Source organism: Palaemon carinicauda, chromosome 17 (genome assembly GCF_036898095.1).
Source record: "Palaemon carinicauda isolate YSFRI2023 chromosome 17, ASM3689809v2, whole genome shotgun sequence".
NCBI lineage: Eukaryota > Metazoa > Arthropoda > Malacostraca > Decapoda > Palaemonidae > Palaemon > Palaemon carinicauda.
The window spans coordinates 39,260,712-39,283,211 of record NC_090741.1 but is presented as its reverse complement, the minus strand read 5'-3'; the positions used below and the strand labels follow the sequence as shown (position 1 = coordinate 39,283,211).

Genomic DNA, 22,500 nt, shown 5'->3' with positions numbered 1-22,500 from the left:
TACGCAAGTTAGCAAGAAGAGGAGCTTTTAGCACTAGTTGGAGAATTGGTAATGTTACTTCTCTATGTAAATGTGTTTGTGGTAGCTCAAGTCCCACTGATTACCGCCCAATTTCCATAACTCCCATATTATCTAAAGTTTTTGAACGTCTTCTGGCAAAACGTCTTAATAGGTTTGCTGAAGGTAATCATCTATTCCCTAGTTTGCAATTTGGTTTTCGGAAAGGCCTTGGAGCATGTGATGCCCTTCTTACAATTTCCAATGCAGTACAGAAATCCCTTGATTGTGATCGGGAAGTTCGTATGATTGGCCTTGATTTTAGTGCTGCCTTTGACCGTGTTAATCATGAGGCCCTTGTTTTCAAACTGAAACAGTTGGGAGTGGGTGGGTCGTTTCTTAGCATTATTATTGATTTTTTAAGTAGTAGATCTCAAAGAGTTGTTGTTGATGGGCACCATAGTGAGTATAGGAATGTGATATCCGGTGTTCCACAGGGTAGTGTTCTTGGCCCATTACTTTTCATACTATATACACATGACATGTGGTTTGGCCTAGAAAATAAGCTTGTTGCATATGCAGATGATGCTACTCTTTTTGCATCAATTCCATCCCCTGAATGTAGATCTGGGGTTGGTGAATCCCTTAATAGAGATTTAGCTAAAATTAGTGCATGGTGCAAATTATGGGGTATGAAGTTGAATCCTAACAAAACTCAAAGTATGATTGTAAGTAGGTCAAGGACGGTGGCTCCTCAACATCCGGATCTCAGTATTGATAATGTTTCTTTAAATTTGTATGACTCTTTCAAAATTTTAGGCGTGATTCTTGACAGCAAATTTACTTTTGAGAAACATATAAGGTCTGTGTCTTCTTCAATTGCACAAAAAATTGGCTTATTGAGAAAGTCTTTTAAGATATTCGGTGATCAATCTATTCTGAAGAAATGTTTTAATTCTTTTATTCTACCTTGTTTTGAGTATTGTTCTCCTGTCTGGTCTTCAGCTGCTGATTCTCATCTTAATTTGTTGGACAGAAACTTACGGTCTATTAAATTTCTTATTCCTGATCTAGATATTAATCTCTGGCACCGTCGATCAATTAGTTCATTATGCATGTTGCATAAGATTTTTCATAACTCTGACCATCCTTTACATTCAGATCTCCCTGGACAATTCTATCCTGTTCGTAATACTAGGCAGGCAGTTAATTCTAATAGCCAGGCCTTCTCCATCATAAGACTCAATACTACGCAGTACTCTAGAAGTTTTATTCCAGCTGTTACCAAGTTGTGGAATGATCTTCCTAATCGGGTTGTTGAATCAGTAGAACTTCAAAAGTTCAAAGTTGGAGCAAATGCTTTTTTGTTGACCAGGCGGACATGAGTCTTTTTATAGTTTATATATGACATATTTGTTGTTGACGTTGTTAATAGTTTATATATGATATATCTCTTTTGACATTACTTTTTTTAGAATGATTTATTGTTAATTTGTTCTCTTCAGTTATTTATTTCCTTATTTCCTTTCCTCACTGGGCTATTTTTCCCTGTTGGAGCCCCTGGGCTTATAGCATCTTGCTTTTCCAATTAGGGTTGTAGCTTGGATAGTAATAATAATATATATATATATATATATATATATATATATATATATATATATATATATATATTACTTGCTAAGTTACAATCCTAGTTGGAAAAGCAGGAAGCTATAAGCCCAGGGGCCACAACGGAGAAAATAGAACAGTGAGGAAAGGAAACAAGGAAAAATTAAATATTTTAAGGACAGCGACAACATTAAAATAAACATTTCCTACATAAACTTTATATAAAATCGTTAACAAAACAAGATGTAGAGAAATTATAAAGAATAGTGTGCCCTATTGTACCCTCAAACAGGAAAGCTCTAAACCAAGACAGCGGAAGACCAAGACTAGAGAACAATGGTTTGATTTTGGAATGTCCTTCTCCTAGAAAAGCTGCTTACCATAGCTTAAGAGTCTCTTCTACCCTTACCAAGAGGAAAGTAGCCACTGAAAAATTACAGTGCAGTAGTTAACCCCTTGGGTGAAGAAGAATTGTTTGGTAATCTCAGTGTTGTCAAGTGTATGAGGACAAAGCAGAATCTGTAAAGAATAGGCCAGACTATTCGGTGTATGTGTAGGTAAAGGAAAAGTGAACCGTATCTAGAGGAAAGGATCCAGTGTAGTACTGTCTGGCCAGTCAAAGGACCTCATAACTCCCTAGCGGTAGTATCTTAACGGGTGCCTGGTGTCCTGGCTAACTTACTACCTATATATACAGTACATATAACATTTGCGTACGCAGTTTAGCATAGGAACTTGTACTTGTGCATTCTTTTTATACAAATTTTATCGCTGAAAAGCATTTGTGTAAAAACGATTTGCTTACGAACAATTTTTATACGAACTTCTGTCCAGACAAACTTTTGTCGCTACGAATTTTATATATACATACTTTATACCATAAAGATATTTCCATATGAACTTAGCATATGAACTTTTGCAAATATACATATTTTCTTTCAACTTTATCCCTTACAAACATCTGGTTATGAACAATTGCGTATGCCCTTTATGCATTTGAACTATTTTCGTAAGTAATTTGGTCCTAGAATCACATCTGATAACCTCTGGCTTTTTAACACAGATTTCTAGAGGACTGAATGAACCATTCCTAAATATTGAGAAAAAAAATAGCGTTTTTTTCCTGTTAGAAGCCTTTTTGTAATATATTGCAAATTAGTTGCAGTGAAATAATACTAAAAAAGGGTGAAAATTTTGCCAAAATAACAAGAAAAAACCTTTCGGGAGATGAATTGATATTTTCTTTACAAATCGACAACATACAGAAGTCTTTTTTCCTTATAATGGACACATACACTAAATTGCAATATATATATATATATATATATATATATATATATATATATATATATATATATATATATATATATAAATTGCAATATATATATATATATATATATATATATATAAATTGCAATATATATATATATATATATATATATATATATATATATATATATAAATTGCAATATATATATATATATATATATATATATATATATATATATATATATATATATATATATATATATATATATATATTCATTTTGGTTCTATGCAGTAATATTGCATTCAATGACACTTACCAAATTACCCAACCTTGAAACGTTTTTGGCCCGAAAGGAATCATTTCTTATAAAACGGTGAACTATAGTACAGTACAAGGGGGTTCAAAACACGATTAGATGTGATATAAAAATTTTAGCAATAGACAATGCAGAGAGAGAGAGAGAGAGAGAGAGAGAGAGAGAGAGAGAGAGAGAGAGAGAGAGAGAGAGAGAGAGAGAGAGAGAGAGAGAGAGAATCCTAAATGGGACAAGAGTACTTTTAACACTCACCCAACTGACTGAGAGGCAAACTCGGCATCTGCTTCGTTTGAACTTTAGACTTCGGTATCTTTGGTTTTGTTCTCCCCGATTTATTCTTCTTTGGCTTCTTTTCCTTTATTTCTTGCTCCTTTTTGCCCTCTTCATCCTTTCCATTGCGTCCAAGTTGCCTCTGGTTAGGCTTTAATACTATTGATTCCTCCTCATCTCCCTTCCCTTTCTCTTGTTTCACTCCTGGGTTCTGAGATTTTCGTGGTTTTTCTTTTTCGCTGTCTTTTTCCCCATTTTGCTTTTGTTTTCTTAACTTTGGATGTCTCCTCTTCCCGACAGGTGTTTGTTTCCCTTGCTTTGTCTTTAGCCCTTTTTGTCTTTGCTTATTTGAGCCTTCAGGGTGTGCCCCCTTCCCATCTGTCCTCTTAGAGTTAGAGCGTTGGTTCCCATCTGGCTTCTTCTTTGGTTTCTTCTCGACCTTCCCACTTTTCTTCCTTGGTTTCTTCTCGTCCTTCCCACTTTTCTTCCTTGGTTTCTTCTCGTCCTTGTCATCTTTCTTATTCCTTGGTTTATCATCGTCCCTGCTACCATTCTTCCTCCTTGGATTATTCTCGTCCCTGCCACTTTTTTTTCTTGGTTTCTTCTCGACCCTGCCACCTATCTTCCTCCTTGGTTTATTCTCGTCCTTGTCATCTTTCTTATCCCTTGGTTTCTTCTCGTCCCTGCCACCCATCTTCCTTCTTGGGTTCTCGACCCTGCTACTTTTCTTCCTTGGTTTATTCTCGTCCTTATCATCTTTCTCATTCTTCCTCCTTGGTTTATTTTCGTCCCTGACATCTTTCTTCTTCTTGTTCGAGTCAGTGGGATCTCTCCTTTCGGATTCTCTTCTTGCTCGATTGAAGAGATTCCAGTGCCATTTCCTTTCCAGTTCCTGTATTCCTTGGTCCTTACTTTTCTCCTTTTTATCTAGAAAGGTCTTCACTTCATTGTTTTTTCCACCTCCTCCATGTAGAGAGCGTACCTAGAATGATAATCATAAGGATAATGATAGTAACAATAATGAAGTTGTTTCATAAAACTTTATATTTTGAAAAATATTGATTTTATTTTTATGGAACCATGAAGGTGAAGAGTTTACTAAACTGACTTTATTCGTCATAATTCTGCCTAATGAACCTTACTTGTTCAAACACATCCGACCTGACTAGTCTTCCCTTAACCTAATCTCATTCGATCTAACTAAGCTTACATACTTTGACCAAAATTTATAATTACATTTAACTTAGCTAATCAGTAGTTGACATTAACCTCACCTTGATATAACTCAGTTTGGATCAATTAACATAACCTACTTGAACTAAATTTGATGTATATTGCCTAAAACTGACACCCAATTCGATATAATTTATGTTACTAACCTAACCCAGTTCTGACTATAACCCAATTCAACAGTCTTACCTCAGGCTGACTAGATTTGACCTACATTAATCCAGTTCAGCTTGATTGACTTTACCTTAACTCAACCCACTTACTCTTCATTAACCTTCCTCAAACTAGATTTGACCTACATTAATCCAGTTCAGCTTGACTGACTTTACCTTAACTCAACCCACTTACTCTTCATTAACCTTCCTCAAACTAGATTTGACCTACATTAATCCAGTTCAGCTTGACTGACTTTACCTTAACTCAACTCACTTACTCTTCATTAACCTTCCTCAAACTAGATTTGACCTACATTAATCCAGTTCAGCTTGACTGACTTTACCTTAACTCAACCCACTTACTCTTCATTAACCTTCCTCAAACTAGATTTGACCTACATTAATCCAGTTCAGCTTGACTGACTTTACCTTAACTCAACCCACTTACTCTTCATTAACCTTCCTCAAACTAGATTTGACCTACATTAATCCAGTTCAGCTTGACTGACTTTACCTTAACTCAACCCACTTACTCTTCATTAACCTTCCTCAAACTAGATTTGACCTACATTAATCCAGTTCAGCTTGACTGACTTTACCTTAACTCAACCCACTTACTCTTCATTAACCTTCCTCAAACTAGATTTGACCTACATTAATCCAGTTCAGCTTGACTGACTTTACCTTAACTCAACCCACTTACTCTTCATTAATCTTCCTCAAACTGATCTGAATCGTACCTATTTCACTTTACCTTATCTTAATTCACTGTATCTTAGTTTAGCATAATTAACCTCACTTTGTCCCAAAGCATCAAGAACAATTGATAGATTTTTCTTTCAATTAACGTATAAAGGTAAACTAACATAACACCTATTACAGTCGGTAATGATTGTTCTTATCGTTCCCTTCATTATTCAAAAGATAGGAAAGAAGTTCTGAATTTTGAATTACAATGTTGACTTTTATTCCAGGAATCTTCGATCTATGGGGGAAGGAATTATTAAATCTTTTTCTAAAGGTAACATCATATTTATGTTTAGACGTTCTAATAAATTTTCCCTCACATAAAAAAGATAACATTTGTCAATTAAACTGATAAGTAATGATAGACGACGACAAATGGGCAGAACTAAATACAGATCAACATCAAGAATGAAGAGATCCAGAGTATATTAGGTAGAATACGGAACCATAAGAATAATAAAATTGATATTAAAAGCATCTGGAAAATGTAAATCAAACCGAATGTGATGTTTTTATCCACTAAAAAAATAAATAAAAAAACGACTTAATTTATTGTTGCTGTTCTTAAAATGTTTTATTATTATTGTTTACTACTTCTCCTGTAGTTTAGTTATTTCCTTTCCTCTCTGGACTATTTTTCCCTGTTGGAGCCCTTGGCTTATAGCATCTTTCTTTTCCAACTAGGGTTGTAAGTTAGCTAATAATAATAATAATAATAATAATAATAATAATAATAATAATAATGATAATAATAAAAATTACAATAACATTGAAAATAATAATAATAATAATAATAATAATAATAATAATAATAATAATAATAATAATAATAATAATAATAATAATAATAATAATAATAATAATAATATTACTAGCTAAGCTACAAACCTAGTTGGAAAAGCAAGATGCTATGAGCCCAAGGGCTCCAACATGGAAAAATAGCCCAGTGAGGAAATGAAATAAGGAAATAAATAAATAAATAATATAAGAATTAATGACAAATTAAAATAAAATATTTTAAAAACATTAACAATATTAAAACAGATATTTGATATATAAACTATAAAAGGACTTATGTACGCCTGTTCAACATAAAAACATATGCTGCAAGTTTGAACTTTTGAAGTTCTACTGATTCAACAAGCCGATTAGGAAGATCATTCCACAACTTGGTCACAGCTGGAATAAAACTTCTAGACTACTGTGTAGTATTGAGCCTCATGATTGAGAAGGCCTGACTATTAGAATTAACTGCATGCCTAGTATTACGAACAGGATGGAACTGTCCGGGAATATCTGAATGTAAAGGATGGTCAGAATCATAAAAAATCTTATGCAACCGGCATAATGAACTAATTGAACGACGGTGCCAGAGATTAATATATAGATCAATAACAAGAAATTTAATAGACCGTAAGTTTCTGTCCAACAAATTAAGATGAGAATCGCTAGCTGAAGACCAGACAGGAGAACAATACTCAAAACAAGGTAAAATAAAAGAATTAAAACACTTCTTCAGAATAGATTGATCACCAAAAATCTTGAAAGGCTTTCACAATAAGCCAATTTTTTGTGCAATTAAAAAAGACAGACCTATAGTCAATTCTTTTAAGGGAGGCAGATTTGCACGAACTAGCAGGGGTGCCCCTTTAGCTCGGAAAAGTTTCCTGCTCGCTGATTGGTTGGACAAGGTAATTCTAACCAAACAGATAGCAGGAAACATTTCCGAGCTAAAACGCCACCGTTGCAAGTCAGTGCAAATGTGCCTCATTAAAAAAAAAAAAAAAAAAAAAAAAAAAAAAATAATAATAATAATAATAATAATAATATGTCATTGTTCGAATACAAGGACATTATGAAAAAAGCTCAAGAATATTAACTACAGAATCAATTTTACTGACAGAAGCAGCTGCAGGGCGATTTTGATCAAAAGCTGCCTCCCAAACAGGTGTTTTTCCCCAAACACCTGTTGTAACATAAATAACTAGAGGGGGACTCAGTCGAGCGGAGACCTCCGCCACGGCAGCTTATTTCTTGACCTTTTGTTCGACTTTTGACCTTTAACTTACTAGGACTTTCAAAATTGAGTTACTTTCACGTCTCAGCATAACAATTAATCCCTGAAAGTTTCACTACGCTATGAGTAAAATTATGACCTCCTCCACGGCAGCTTATTTCTTGACCTTGACTTTGACCTTTGACCTAGGACTTTCAAAATTGAATCAATTTCACATCTCAGCATAACAATTATTCCCTGAAAGTTTCACTACGCTATGAGTAAAATTGTGACCTCTGCCCCGGCAGCTCATTTCTCGACCCTGACCTTGACCTTTGGCCTAGGACTTTCAAAATTGAATCACTTCCATGTCTCAGCATAAAAATTAGTCCCTGAAAGTTTCACTACTCTATGAGTAAAATTGTGACCTCCGCAACGGATACTTATTTCTCGACCTTTCCTCGACCTTGACCTTTGACCTAGGACTTTCAAAATTGAATCAATTCCACGTCTCGGCATAAAAATTAATTCCAGAAAGTTTCACTACTCTATGAGAAAAATTGTGGACAAGAAGTTGTTCACAAACAAACAAACGGACAAACGGGCGAAAACATAACCTCCTCCCAACTTCGTTGGCGGGGGTAATTATTCGTATTAATTGCGGAAGACCGTAACTTATCAAGGCATCATATAGAATACAGTGGGGAAAATTTGGCCACAAGCGAGGATATTTTTGGAAAAAATATATATATATTTTGGGGTCTTGTGAATATTTTTAATTGAGAGTTCCCTGGTTCGAGTCCTGGGCGATGGGGCAAGGATAGATGGGCATGCTCTGTTAACATCCCATTGTGTTTCAGGTAATGCCTAATTTATACAGTAGCTTTTACGGTATACCAGTGTACGTAACCCGTCAAAAATGATGGCGAGATATATAGATAGATATGCAAACAGAGATTCAACCCTCCCCCCCTTTACTCTCGAGGTACCCCCTTTCACCAGCGTATGACTACTCCCTCTCCACACTCTCGAGTGACGGGAAGAGACCGAGTAAGCTACTTATATGTCTGGCAATGTCACTGGGTGTGACCGGAAAGAAATATGTATATATATATATATATATATATATATATATATATATATATATATATATATATATACATATATATATATATATATATATATATATATATATATATATATATATATATATATATGTATATATATATATATATATATATATATATATATATATATATATATATATACATATATATATATATATATATATATATATATATATTATATATATATATACACTATATATATATATATATATACGAGGGGCAAGTAAAAAATAAGGTTCCCAAAATTTTTGCAGGTATAAGATATTTTTTATTGACATAAATAAGTATACAATGTGAAAGCTTATACTTTAAACTATTTTTCTACATAGTCGGCAGATCTTTCTACGCATTTTTCCTGACGAGTTATCCACTTCTGAAAACCCTCTTCGAAGAACTCCGCCGCTAGGCCGTCGATGAACTTGCTGACCGCTTCATTCACCTCTTCATCTGTATTGAAGCGTTGTCCACCCAAGTGTTGCTTCAATTTCGGAAACAAGTGGAAGTCGCTGAGAGCAAGATCAGGGCTGTAGGGGGCATGATCAAGCAATTTCCAGCCGAATTTGTCCAGTAGGGCGGTGGTCTGTCGAGAGACATGCGGGCGCGCGTTGTCGTGGTGCAGCCTAATGCCCTTGGTCAGTCTTCCTCTCCGGCGATTTTGGATGGCTCTTTTGAGTTTCGTCAACGTCTCGCAATACCTCTCCGAATTTATTGTGGTCCCTTTAGGCATAAACTCGGTAAGCAAGACGCCTTTTCGGTCCCAAAACACCGTTGCCATCACTTTTCCTGCGGACAGGGTCTGCTTAAACTTCTTCGGCACAGGTGATCCGGTATGGCGCCATTGTTTCGACTGTTCTTTTGTTTCTGGAGTGACGTAGTGACACCACGTTTCATCTCCCGTTTCTCGAAGAAACCCCTCGGCACACTTGACGCGATTGTCTTTGTGGGTTTCTGAAAGCATGTGCGGGACCCACCGCGCACACACCTTGTGATAACCAAGTTTTCCAGTCAAAATGTTGTCGATGGTTTTTTCACAAACCTCAGGAACCTGGTCAGCCAGCTCCCGAAGCGTTACTCTCCGATCCTCGAGGAGAATGCGCTCAATCTTCGCCACGACTTCGTCGGACACCGATGGCCTCCCGCTCCTTTGCTCGTCGTGGACGTCTGTGCGTCCTTCGGAGAACTCCCTGCACCACTTGCGGACGTGTTGGACGCTGATGCAAGCTTTGCCATAAACTTCTTCCAACTGTCTATGAATTTCAATAGGTTTAAACTTCTGCGCGTTTAAAAATCGAATCACTGAACGGATTTCACAACTGGCGGTGACAGCGATTGCAGTCTCCATCGCGGATGGCTGTTAGGACGGCACTGAGCGTCGCAGCGATTGCTCCCGGTAGTGGGAATGGAGTGGGCGGAGTAACAATCAAGGCGGTGTTGCCAGATTTCACCTAGCATCTCGCATGGCGAGTGTACAGCGTTGGGAACCTTATTTTTTACTTGCCCCTCGTATATACGATTGCAATAATTACAGAGGCATAACACTTAAGTCTATTGTTATGAAAATATATGGTATGCTTATTCTAAAGAGACTGGAAAGTAAGATTGGTGAAAAGCTGAGAGATGAACAAGGTAAAAGTTGCAGTACGGAAAATTTGGTCACAAGCGAGGAAACTGGATATAGAAATCCCCTTTCTATGGCATTTGTGGACTATGAAAAATCCTTTCATAGTGTGCACCGGCCATATTTTGCGAAAAATCCTGCATTATTATGGAATTCCTCTTAAATATGTACATTTGATTAAGTCTGTTCAAGAGCATAGAAAATGCAAAATTTAATGTTAATGAAGTTTTATCAAAGGAATTTCCAGTGAACAGCAGAGTACTCCAAGGAATGTGTTGTCACCTATGTTCTTTATCCTCCTCATGGATTTTGTAATGCATAGAACAGTCAAAGATGGTGGAGAAGGATTGGACTGGATTGGTGATAGGAATTTAGCAGACCTAGAGTATGCTGATGATGCTGTCCTTGTTAGCAGAACACCACAGGATTTGCAATATTTGCTTACCAGGATGCATGACATATCACACGAGGTTGGGCAGAAGATAAATAGAAGAAAGACAGATGATGAAAACGGAGTATGCAATGGAAGATGAAATATCATTGGAAGGAGAATGGATTAAAGAGGTAGAATCATTCAAGTATTTAGGAACTATGAACTCCAATACAGGGTCTTTAGAATCAGAGCTTAGTAAAGAGTGAAAAAAGCAAATCAGACAAAGGCTAGGTTAAGTAAAATTTGGAAATCAAATCCCCTGAAATTACATATAAAAATCACACTACTGTATATATCAGACAATATATCAGGACATGAGTCCTGATATGACAATGAAACAATCTCCAATAGATTTAGTATATTTGAGAACAAAGCCCTCAGATGGATATTGGGAGTTAATTGGCGGAACAGGATTATAAATGAAACTATAAGAGAAATTACTCGAGTGCCATATGTGGACGAGATCATGATGAGGGGTAGATGGAGATGGTTTGGGCGTGCTCTTTGCACTCCCCAGAGAGATTGTTCACCAAACGTTCAGTTGGGCTCTACATGTAACTAGAAGAGTTGGAAGACACAGGCCTACATGGAGATGATAAATGGAGAAGTATTGAATTAAAAGCTCAAGATAGAGATGACTGGCGAAATCTAACCGAGGCCCTTTGCGTCAATAGGCGTAGTAGGAGATGATGATGATGATGTTTATATATATATATATATATATATATATATATATATATACATATATATATATATATATATATATATATGTATATATATACATACATATATATATATATATATATATATATATATATATATATATAAATATTTATATATATATATATATATATATATATATATACATATATATATACCGTTTCTGAGTTAGGATACCTTAACATGGTGAATGGTTTGTGTATCGCCCTGATCAGCAGAGCTGTAGGCCCACAGTCAGGAACACTCATACGAGGTTAGTTTGCTGTGAACGATCAGATAAAATTTCCCACCATCACCAATAATCAGTGGCCAGCGTGGTGATGAAGACTCGCCAAACGCCTGACATGAGTAAAGTCATGTCTGAGGCCTTTAAACTGCAGTGGACTAGAAACAGCTGTTTTTGTTGTGTGTGTGTATATATATATATGTATATATACACACATATATATATATATATATATATATATATATATATATATATATATATATACATAATATATATATATATATATATATATATATATATATATATGTATATATGTGTGTGTGTGTGTGTGATAACCATCATACGGACACAGAAAAAATAACAAATAAGCACAAACATGCAAGATGATAACAAACAGAAATTAACATGTTAACATGTATTGAGTTATTAATCTTGAGAAATTTATTTACTTTGTTTTTCTCTCAGTTAAAATATTTGGAGATTCGAACTTGGAAAGCTTTTTATATCATAATAATAATAATAATAATAATAATAATAATAATAATAATAATAATAATAATAATAATAATAATAATAATAGTTAATTTACGTATCTCATATTTACAACACTTTATATAAGTGTACCAACCGTGTGGCACACAATTGTACATAATTATTTTGTATATATTATGCTCGTATCTGCGCTCTTCCCTCGCACTAAAAAGAACCTGAATGATCATGTCTCCGTTTTGCTCTGTAATATTGTCTGTCTCTCGAACAGGTCATGTCCTGTTGCCTTGAGGTTTTGTATATAAAGAAGAGTGTTCCTTAAACACTCTTCTTTATATACAAAACCTCAAGGCAACAGGACATGACCTGTTCGAGAGACAGACAATATTACAGAGCAAAACGGAGACATGATCATTCAGGTTCTTTTTAGTGCGAGGGAAGAGCGCAGATACAAGCATAATATATACAAAATAATTATGTACAATTGTGTGCCACACGGTTGGTACATAAGACAATCAAACACCTGCGAACAACGGTATTGACGCTACACATGTCTATACAAACGGAAGAAACACCTGTTGTTGGACACGATTTCGACTTCAACATAAACTGAATCACACACATGTGTTATCTTTATCATGTGCCCGGTTAACATGATGTTTATCAACTTCCTGAGTTGTGAGGAAGTATATACATTCATCCCTGAGAATTGTCCTTTTGTTAGAACTCTGCAGAATAAATCCTTTTGGGATAATTCAGGACTAAAGTCTACGGAGACACAATGATAGAGTGGGTTGTGGTCATGGAGGGTAAGGGAGAGAGAAGAAATTTGGAAGAATGAGAAAATTTGCTTATTTGACAAAAAAAAAAAAATACATTCACTGTTGGAGCCCTTGGGCTTATAGCATCCTGATTTACCAACGAGGGTTGTAGCTTAGCTTGTGATAATAATAATAATAGTAATAATAATAATAATAATAATAATAATAATAATAATAATAAAAATGATGATGATGATAATGATAATGATAATACAGTAATAATAATAATAACAACAACAACAACAGTAATAATAATAATAATAATAATAATAATAATAATAATAATAATGAGCAATGAGGCTCGATCAGGCCGTAGCAGTAATACTACCACTAAGTCACCTTTTCGTTCCCAGAGAGAACTATATGGCAATATTATTATTATTATTATTATTATTATTATTATTATTATAAGCCCGGCTATAACCCTAGTAGGAAAAGCAAGATGATATAAGCCCAAGGGCTCCAACAGGGAAAAACAGCCGAGTGAGGAAAGGAATAAGTAAATAAATAAACTACAAGTAGAGAATAAGCAACCTAGTTTTGAATATCCGTAGGTGCCTTCCTTGTAAATTCTCGAGGATGTTTGATTGTGAAAATTGAATATTGAGAGACCTACAAGCGTCTATTTTTTCTCTTGTCTATGTCAGGCAATCATTCGCACTTCAAGGCATTTAGCGCATTTCAGGTAGTAGGTTGGGCAAGGCACCAGCAACGCGTTGAGATACTACCGCTAGAGAGATATGGGTCCTTTGACTGGCCAAACAATACTACATTAGATCCCTCTCTCTGGTTACGACTCATTTAATCTTTGTCGACACATACACAGAATAGTCTGGTCTATTCTTAACACATTCTCCTCTGCCCTCATACACTTGACAACACTGAAAGTAGAGAATAAGCAACCTACTATGAGATTCAGGGCCTCTGTAACACGGTTTTTTGGACTTTGCTCCTTATCAATGCATCGGATGTAGCTGAAAGTTGACATATGTATATTTTATAACCACACACATATTTTGTCAGCATTATCAATAACCTAAACCCGATAGTTTTAATTTTTATAGAGTAAAAATGATTTAGCCGACGCCATGGCCAGTGATAATGAGCCAAGAGTCGAAAACATTCATTACGTAAGCAATGTAAACACCTTTTGACAAAATGTTGCCCCGCCCATCCACCAGACACCCATTCACCTTGTTCCATCGGCTCTGAAACCCATAACAGTCAAGAATGGCTTGCAGGATTTGGAATTGCCCCCGTGGTTGCAAAACTGCATTTGTCTTACGACTTGCAACTTTATACAGTCAAGAGAAAGCCCGTGGCCATATTTACTATAGCCTGAATAGGTAATCATTCAGTATCTAGTTTAAATCCAATGTTTATGGTCTTATTTGTATTTAGCGTAACATGATTATAATACTTGTAATGTCACTCAGGCTTTTGAACATTTCCATTAACTATTCACTATGCCACCAAGAGAGAGAGAGAGAGAAAGGGAGAGATTGTATGTAAACAGTCTTGATATAACTATTTTTTGTTAAAATAAGAATTTTGTGCTAAACTCTCCATCAGACCAATGGATCATCCGATATAATTTTTTTTTCTTCTTCTTAGGCCGTACGACCGTGTTGGCTATGTTTTGGGCATGACTGCATTTTGTAAATAAATCATGAATAGTTTTAGGAATTTTATTTGTACATCTTACGGGAATTTATAGAAGTAAAGTGAACATAATTCATTTATCCTTTAAAATAATTACTACATGTAGCAAAACAAATAGTAGTAAAGATGATAATGCAATGAAGGAATGATACCAAACTTTATCTTTAGCTTCAACATCGGCAATAACATACCCAGTTGCCATGAATTTGTCAGCTTAATGAAATAGCCTATCATCTAATGTTAAACTTAATTTCTGAGGAGGCCATGGCTTATTGCACAGTGAAAAAACATAACAAAGACTTTATGAATGGCGGAACGATACATAAATGTGGGTGGGGTATCTGTGCTAGCGTAGTAATAGCCTACTACTTTAGCAGTAGTGCCGCAACAGTAGTATACATGAATTAAACGTTTAGGCCAACTGCTGGAATCCTTGAGGATCATTTAGCACTTCTTACAACTACCCGAGAAATGAGTTTTTATAGCCAGAATTTAAATTTTCTGATCCAACAATGCCCATGTATAGCCTTCAGTGTTATCCTGAATGATAACGAGGCTAAAGTGGGTGGAGCCTCTTGAAGTCATCATTCTGACGATAAATTGGTGAAGGTTTAAAGCCAAAATACGGTACCGGCTATTTTTTTTTCCAGTAAATAGGTCGGTAGATAGACAATAAATAAAAATTGCTTGACATTGGATATAGCAGTTATCAAATCAAGCTTGTCTACTACGTTTTTGAAAATTACCAACTATTCCCTACACCTTGTCAATGTGATTGTGACCTATAAAGTAGACTGTAATTTCTTGGGAAACTTATTTTGGGAGTTGGACTAATAATCGAAGTGTTTTTGTATTTATTAACATATTTTGTTGGTTTGTTCATTATGACAATTATCAGTGGAGAGGTTTCAGAGTTCATAAAGGTGTACTGTTTTGCTTTTATTTAAACTTTTGTGTCATTGTTGGCAAAGGTATAACCTTCGTTACGTATAGCCAATCATCGATCGAAAAACGTCATTTTTACATTATAAGTACCAAATTTATTCAACCTACGTAATGCAGAATATAGTCAAGATTTATGTGTAGATATACTGTGCATTCTGAAGAAGCGTTATATTTATGAAATTCATAGATAAAAAATTATTGCGAAAAAACTGTGTTACAGAGGCTCTGAATCTCATAGTAGTTTTGAATATCCGTAGGTGCCTTCCTTGTAAATTCTCGAGGATGTTTGATTGTGAAAATTGAATATAAAAAGACCTACAAGCGTTTACTTTTTCTCTTGTCTATGTCAGGCAATCATTCGCACTTCAAGGCATTTAGCGCATTTCAGGTAGTAGGTTGGCCAAGGCACCAGAAACCCGTTGAGATACTACCGCTAGAGAGTTATGGGTCCTTTGACTGGCCAGACAATACTACATTAGATCCCTCTCTCTGGTTACGACTCATTTCATTTTTACCGACACATACACAGAATAGTCTGGCCTACACATTCTCCTCTGCCTTCATGCACTTGACAACACTGAAATTATCATACAATACTTCTTTTCTCAAGAGGTTAATTACTGCACTGCAATTGCTCAGTGGCTAATTTCCTCTTGGTAAGGGTAGACGAGACTTTAGCTGTGGTAAGCAGCTCTTCTAGGAGAAGGACACTCCAAAATCATACCATTGTTCTCTAATCTTGGTTAGTGCCATAGCCTCTGTACCATGGCCTTCCATTGTCTTGGATTAGTGATCTCTTGCTTGAGGGTACACTTAAGCACACTATTCCATCTTGTTTCTCTTCCTCTTGTCATTTTGAAGTTTTTACCCTCTTGTTATTTTCAAGTTTTTTATGGTTTATTTATGAAATATTTTTTTAATGTTATTGTTCTTAAACTTCTCTTGTAATTTTTCCTTATTTCCTTTTTTTTTACTGGACTATTTTCCCTGTTGGGGCCCTTGGGCTTATAACATCCTGCTTTTCCAACTAGGGTTGTAGCTTAGCAAGTAATAATAATAATAATAATAATAATAATAATAATAATAATAATAATAATAATCCAGGATTGGACTTCTCGCATGGAAATTGTATTGATAGACCAATAAGCCCAGACACCATAATCCCAACATACAAGTGTATGTGACGTATGTACATGAGCTTCTTTCTTTGTATTGAATGTAACATTAATATAATGTAGTTACAGGAACTTGTTGATGGCGTATTAGTTAGATTTGTTTTGTTTTTAGTTTTAGTACAATATATGTGTAATTGAAATTCATTTAGTTTGTATAAGAGATTGTACAAAATCTATTGTATTTAATTTTGTAATTTGGACCAAATATTCTTTTGTAAAATTCAGATTATTTTGTATTGTGGTCAATAAAAATATCTATCTATCTATCTATCTATCTATCTATCTATCTATCTATCTATCTACATACATATGAACACGAAGGGAGATGAATACCTATAATTGGGAAGTGAATAACAGCATGACTAAAGGAAAGGGAAATAGTGATGCTATTGAAAACTTGACCAGAAGCACCAGCAGATTATATATAGATAAGGTTGATGTTATAAACGATTTTTATTCTTAGTTAAACTATTATTATCTCCACATCTGTCAAGCTGATGCTTATTGTCGCCACTATCTCTAGAGCTGCTGATGTTATTATTATTATTATTATTATTATTATTATTATTATTAAATGCTAAGCTACAACCCTAGTTGGAAAAGCAGGATGCTATAAGCCCAGGGGCTCCAACAGGGAAAATAGCCCAGTGAGGAAAGGAAACAAGGAAAAATAAAATATTCTAAGAACAGCAAAAACATTGAAATAAATATTTCCTATATAAACTATAAAAAACTTTAACAAAACAAGAGGAAGAGAAACTAGATAGAACAGTGTGCCCGAGTGTACCCTCAAGCAAGAGAACTCTAACCCAAGACAGTGGAAGACCATGGTACAGAGGCTATGGCACTACCCAAGACTAGAGAACAATGGTTTGATTTTGGAGTGTCCTTCTCCAAGAAGAGCTACTTACCATAGCTAAAGAGTCTCTTCTACCCTTACCAAGAGGAACGTGGCCACTGAACAATTACAGTTTAGTAGTTAACCCCTTGAGAGAAGAAGAATTGTTGTAGTATATTGTTATATTTGTTATTATTATCACTTTTTTCTGTGTAGATAGAAGAAAATACTGTTTGTGAATCATGTGGGAGAGCAACATACGTCACTCCTACATCCTTTCTTCTGTTGCTGAGTCATGGATGAGCCCTTGTGGAATAAAACTTCCAATACATACAAGGCTTTCCAGCAGTGCTTCGAACCCCTCCTGAACACTGCGCCATTCACCAGTAATTTGCACATACCCTTTTGCTTCCTGAATATTAAGGCATTTCCTTTCCCATACCCCATTCATTCCACCCTTTCCATTCTTCCTATTCCTCTACTGTATAATAGAAAAGGAATTCCAAGAAGTATTAACAATAGGCAAATTAAATATAAATCAGTCCAAAATCTTTTGACATGTTTTTACAACATGTTTTTCTTTTCATGAGCATAATGCTGGCTCATAAACCTGGTCTAGCAAGACAGAATCCAGAGCTAGGGAAATATCCAAAATAAGCCATGCGAAATATATTAATCATTATACATAATAATTAATTTAGCAGCAATACTTTTAAACTTCAAATAATGAAACTTTCAATTTTTCACTAACCCATTGTCGACCCTTCTCACCACATGTCTGAACCACCTCAAAATATTTTGACCCATTCTTTCACTTAGGCTATTTCATTTTTACTATTGCTCCATATTTTCAAATTCACATTCTATTAATTCTTTGTACGCTCCATATACTAAGCAGAAAGTTTATTTCAAAAGTACGAACTTTTTTTTTTTATCTACACTTTCCTTCAACAAAATATATTTAGTTCAAGTCTCCCCACACAAGTTTAACCTTGGCGGTTACAGACAACTTAAATTTTTTCCTAATATAAAGCACAAATAATCCTAACAATATTATTTCCTTTTATATGATTACCTCTTCTATCATTTTACTTTCATCTACATTATTTACTCCAAGATACTTAAAAGAATATTCATCACTCCGTCTTTCTTACGCCCCTTTACTCTCAAATTTCAGACACTTTCAGTCTCTCTTACCAGGTTATGCAGTTTGTCTTTCCTGTCCCCTATCAGCGCAACTTTAACTGCAAACATATCTCTCTCTCTCTCTCTCTCTCTCTCTCTCTCTCTCTCTCTCTCTCTCTCTCTCTCTCTCTCTCTCTCTCTCTCTCTCTCTCTCGTTAAATATCTACTTACAAAGTGAGAGGGATCATCACCATCTGCCTGGACTAGAATGACGACACAAAATGCTCCTAGCAACACCGCTAGGACTCGGGGTTTTGCGGCCATCAGCACTGAAAAAGACCAAAAGAAAACACATTTAACTTTATGATCTCTATTAGAGGACACTCTAAAATCAAACCATTGTTCTCTAGTCTTGGGAATTGCCATACCCTCTATACCATGGCCCTCTACTGTCTTGGGTTAGAGTTCTCTTGCCTGAGGGTACACTCGGGCACGATGTTCTAGTTTTTATAGTTTATATATGAAAGATCTAATTTAATGTTACTGTTTATAAAATATTTCATTGTGATTGTTTATTTTTTATATTGAAGTTTATTTATTTACTTGTTTCCTTTCCTCACTGGGCTATTTTTCCCTGTTGAAGCCCTTGGGCTTATAGCATCCTGCTTTTCCAACTAGGGTTATAGATTACTTTGTAATAATAATAATAATAATAATAATAATAATAATAATAATAATGATGATGATGATGATGATGATGATGATGATGATGATGATGATGATGATGATGATGATGATGATGATGATAATAATAATATCAATAATAATAATAATAAAAATAATAATAATAATAATAATAATAATAATAATAATAAATTGATTTCGAAAAAATAAGGATAATCGGCAACATAAATAACTATTTTACGCCACAAAGGAAGAAAAAAACTCAAGACAAAAGGCTTATGGAAGAAAGATTAAATACATCATATGTTTAAATAATTTTACACATTACAGCACTACGGTTCGTGTAATTATGCTCAAAGTTCAATTATTCCGATTACTTTTAACTAATCCAGTTTATTCTGCAAACTTGAAACTACCTTCTGTATTGCATTATTATTATTATTATTATTATTATTATTATTATTATTATTACTACTACTACTACTACTACTACTACTACTACTACTACTACTTGCTAAGATACAGCCCTAGTTGAAAAAGCAGGATGCTATAAGCCCAGGGGCCCCAACAGGGAAAATAGTCCAGTGAGGAAAGGAAACAAGGAAAAATAAAATATTCAAAGAACAGTAACATTAAAATAAACATTCCATATATAGACTATAAAAACTTTAACAAACCAGGAGGAAGAGAAATTAGATAGAAAAGTGAGCCCTATTGTACCCTCAAGCAAGAGAAATCTAACCCAAGACAGTGGAAAATAGATATAGTCAATTCTTTTTAGTGAGGCAGATTTGCACCGACTCGCAATGGTGCCCTTTTAGTTCGGAAAAATTTCCTGATCGCTGATTGGTTGGACCTGATAATTCTAACCAATCAGATAGCAGGAAAATTTTCCGAGCTAAAAGAGCACCGCTGAGTCAGTGCAAATGCGTCTCATTAAAAAAAAATTGAGTATAGTTACCGTCTGCATCAAAGGAACTCAAAGTGGAATCAACTTCATACTTATACTCAACATGATGGGATTTATTATGAGCTCGAAGTTACATAAAGGACTTCAGGCCTAAGCAAAAATAAGTTTCAAAGGTTAAAAATATACAGAGTATTGCATTCTGCAGCTTTCCTGTCATAAAAGGGGATTTAATACGTGAATATTAAATAGTATATCAAGACCCTCATTGGATTAATTTCAAAATGTGAAAAATTGGTATTTTTTCATACTACTAACGTTACCAGAATATTTGATGTTCATTTTATTTACAGGTGTATGTGGAAATATATAATAATTCTGACGATAAATAGGGCTCAGGACATTGCTATTATTATACCCAAAAAGTGAATTACTTTTTGGGTGTAATTAATCTGTTATATATTTCGATATCCTGTAACTAGGCCTTACAGTATAGTTAGGTTTCTATATACAGGGCCAAGGGCAGCAAAGTGATTTAAAAAGGGGGTTGGATTTGGAACTGGTTGGTTATGCTGAATGTAGGGGTGGGAGCGGGGGGGGGGGGATGCGTCGCTAGGAACTTTGCCCTGGGGCGGCAGTTAGGTATGTGAGGGTCCTGAAAGTGATGTACGACGAATTAAAATGAAGTCGGACAGATGTAGCATGGGACAAACCACCAAAGACAATAGATGAAAGGTAAAGGGCGAAATTCAGTTAGGAGCTGAGTGACACTGCATTGAGATTTTAGTACAGCCTAGTTTACGTCGCACGAGATTAACACCCTCCTCTTATAGCGAAGTCAATAGTGAATCAGTTTATCACGATTGAGGTGTAAGAAACCTTCTCATCAAGATTAATGCCAGTCAAAATTCAATGAAAAGAAATACCCAAAACTCTACTCATCAAAATGAATCATATTGCAATGTTTATGGCAAGTAAGATACAACACCTCCTCACATTAGGGCTAATGACAAATAAAGTCTAATTGATATATTGTATACGCGTTTTTACTTCTTATATTCTGAGAAATGACAGGTTTTGGGAGAATTATATACAAAGACTCCATCATGGGACTCATGGCTAATGATAGGTTAAGTTCTATGAACAATTATATTTATATTCCCCTCCCCAAATCTCAGTCAATGAAGACGTTCCAAAGACTATAATAAAACTGTAAGTATTAGTACTACTACAACCACAAGTAGTAATACTAACAGTTGTGAATTGACTGGTAGGCTACTATGATCACACACGGACTCGTGAGCAAATAGACTCTAGTGCTTACCTAAGAGGGGTACTCATAATAATCAATCTATTTATATTCGGATTCTCCCACAAGTCGTCATAACAGATGGAATTAAGACTTGGGGATAATAACTCGCCAGTTGGCCTGTTACACATGGTATATTCACAACGCAAAATTACTTTTTATAACATTAAATAAAAGGGTTTATATGTTCACGACACAAGGTATACGAAAGATGCACTGGTTTAAGGTTGTTTTGTTTACATTATGCATTACATCAGATACCCGAGCCATGTTATATTAACGCGTCTTCAAAATGCAATATAGGAGATCATAACTTGAGAAGGATAAGCAGAAACTTTGTAATTTATTCAGAATATTTTCACTGTGAAAATTACTTTATACAAAACGAAAGATTTTGCGATGACACAGTCTTTTCGAACGATCAAAAGTTTCGTGCAGAGGTTATCACTGCGCACTCAGACTTTAAAGCTTGTAAATCATAATCCGTAGGTAATAAAAAAAGCAAGAGGGGTAAATAAAATTTTATACTGTATTAAAATACAGAGAAAATATATATACATTATTTTGTTACTTACTGCAAATCGACAAATGCTCCCAATCGAGGTGCTTAACTCGTCGAACGCTCCCACAAGAGGCGTTCGCTGCTCAGACTGTCTGTATCTACTACGAGTGGACAGCACTATTCTCTTCGAGGATCACGGACAGATTACGCATAGCACATGTGTAGCAGCCGGATATTACAATTTCACATGCGTGGTAACTTGCTTCGAGGTGTCACGGTATCCGATCATCTATTTATGCCGAAGGTTAACAGAATGGGACTCGGGAAGAT

The 22,500-nt window shown here is 35.1% G+C and overlaps 1 protein-coding gene across 1 annotated transcript in view; it reads right to left on the bottom strand.

Moving 5' to 3' along the window:
- Positions 1-22,399, bottom strand: part of LOC137656688 (uncharacterized) — a 119,662-nt gene extending 97,263 nt beyond the window's left edge. The window contains exons 1-3 of the mRNA XM_068390885.1: positions 22,244-22,399; positions 19,000-19,097; positions 3,444-4,443 (exon numbers count right to left, since the gene is read on the bottom strand). Coding sequence (XP_068246986.1) covers positions 3,444-4,443; positions 19,000-19,097; position 22,244 — 1,099 coding nt within the window. The 5' untranslated portion in view covers positions 22,245-22,399. The remainder of the gene's footprint in view (positions 1-3,443; positions 4,444-18,999; positions 19,098-22,243) is intronic.
- Positions 22,400-22,500: the final 101 nt, after the last annotated feature.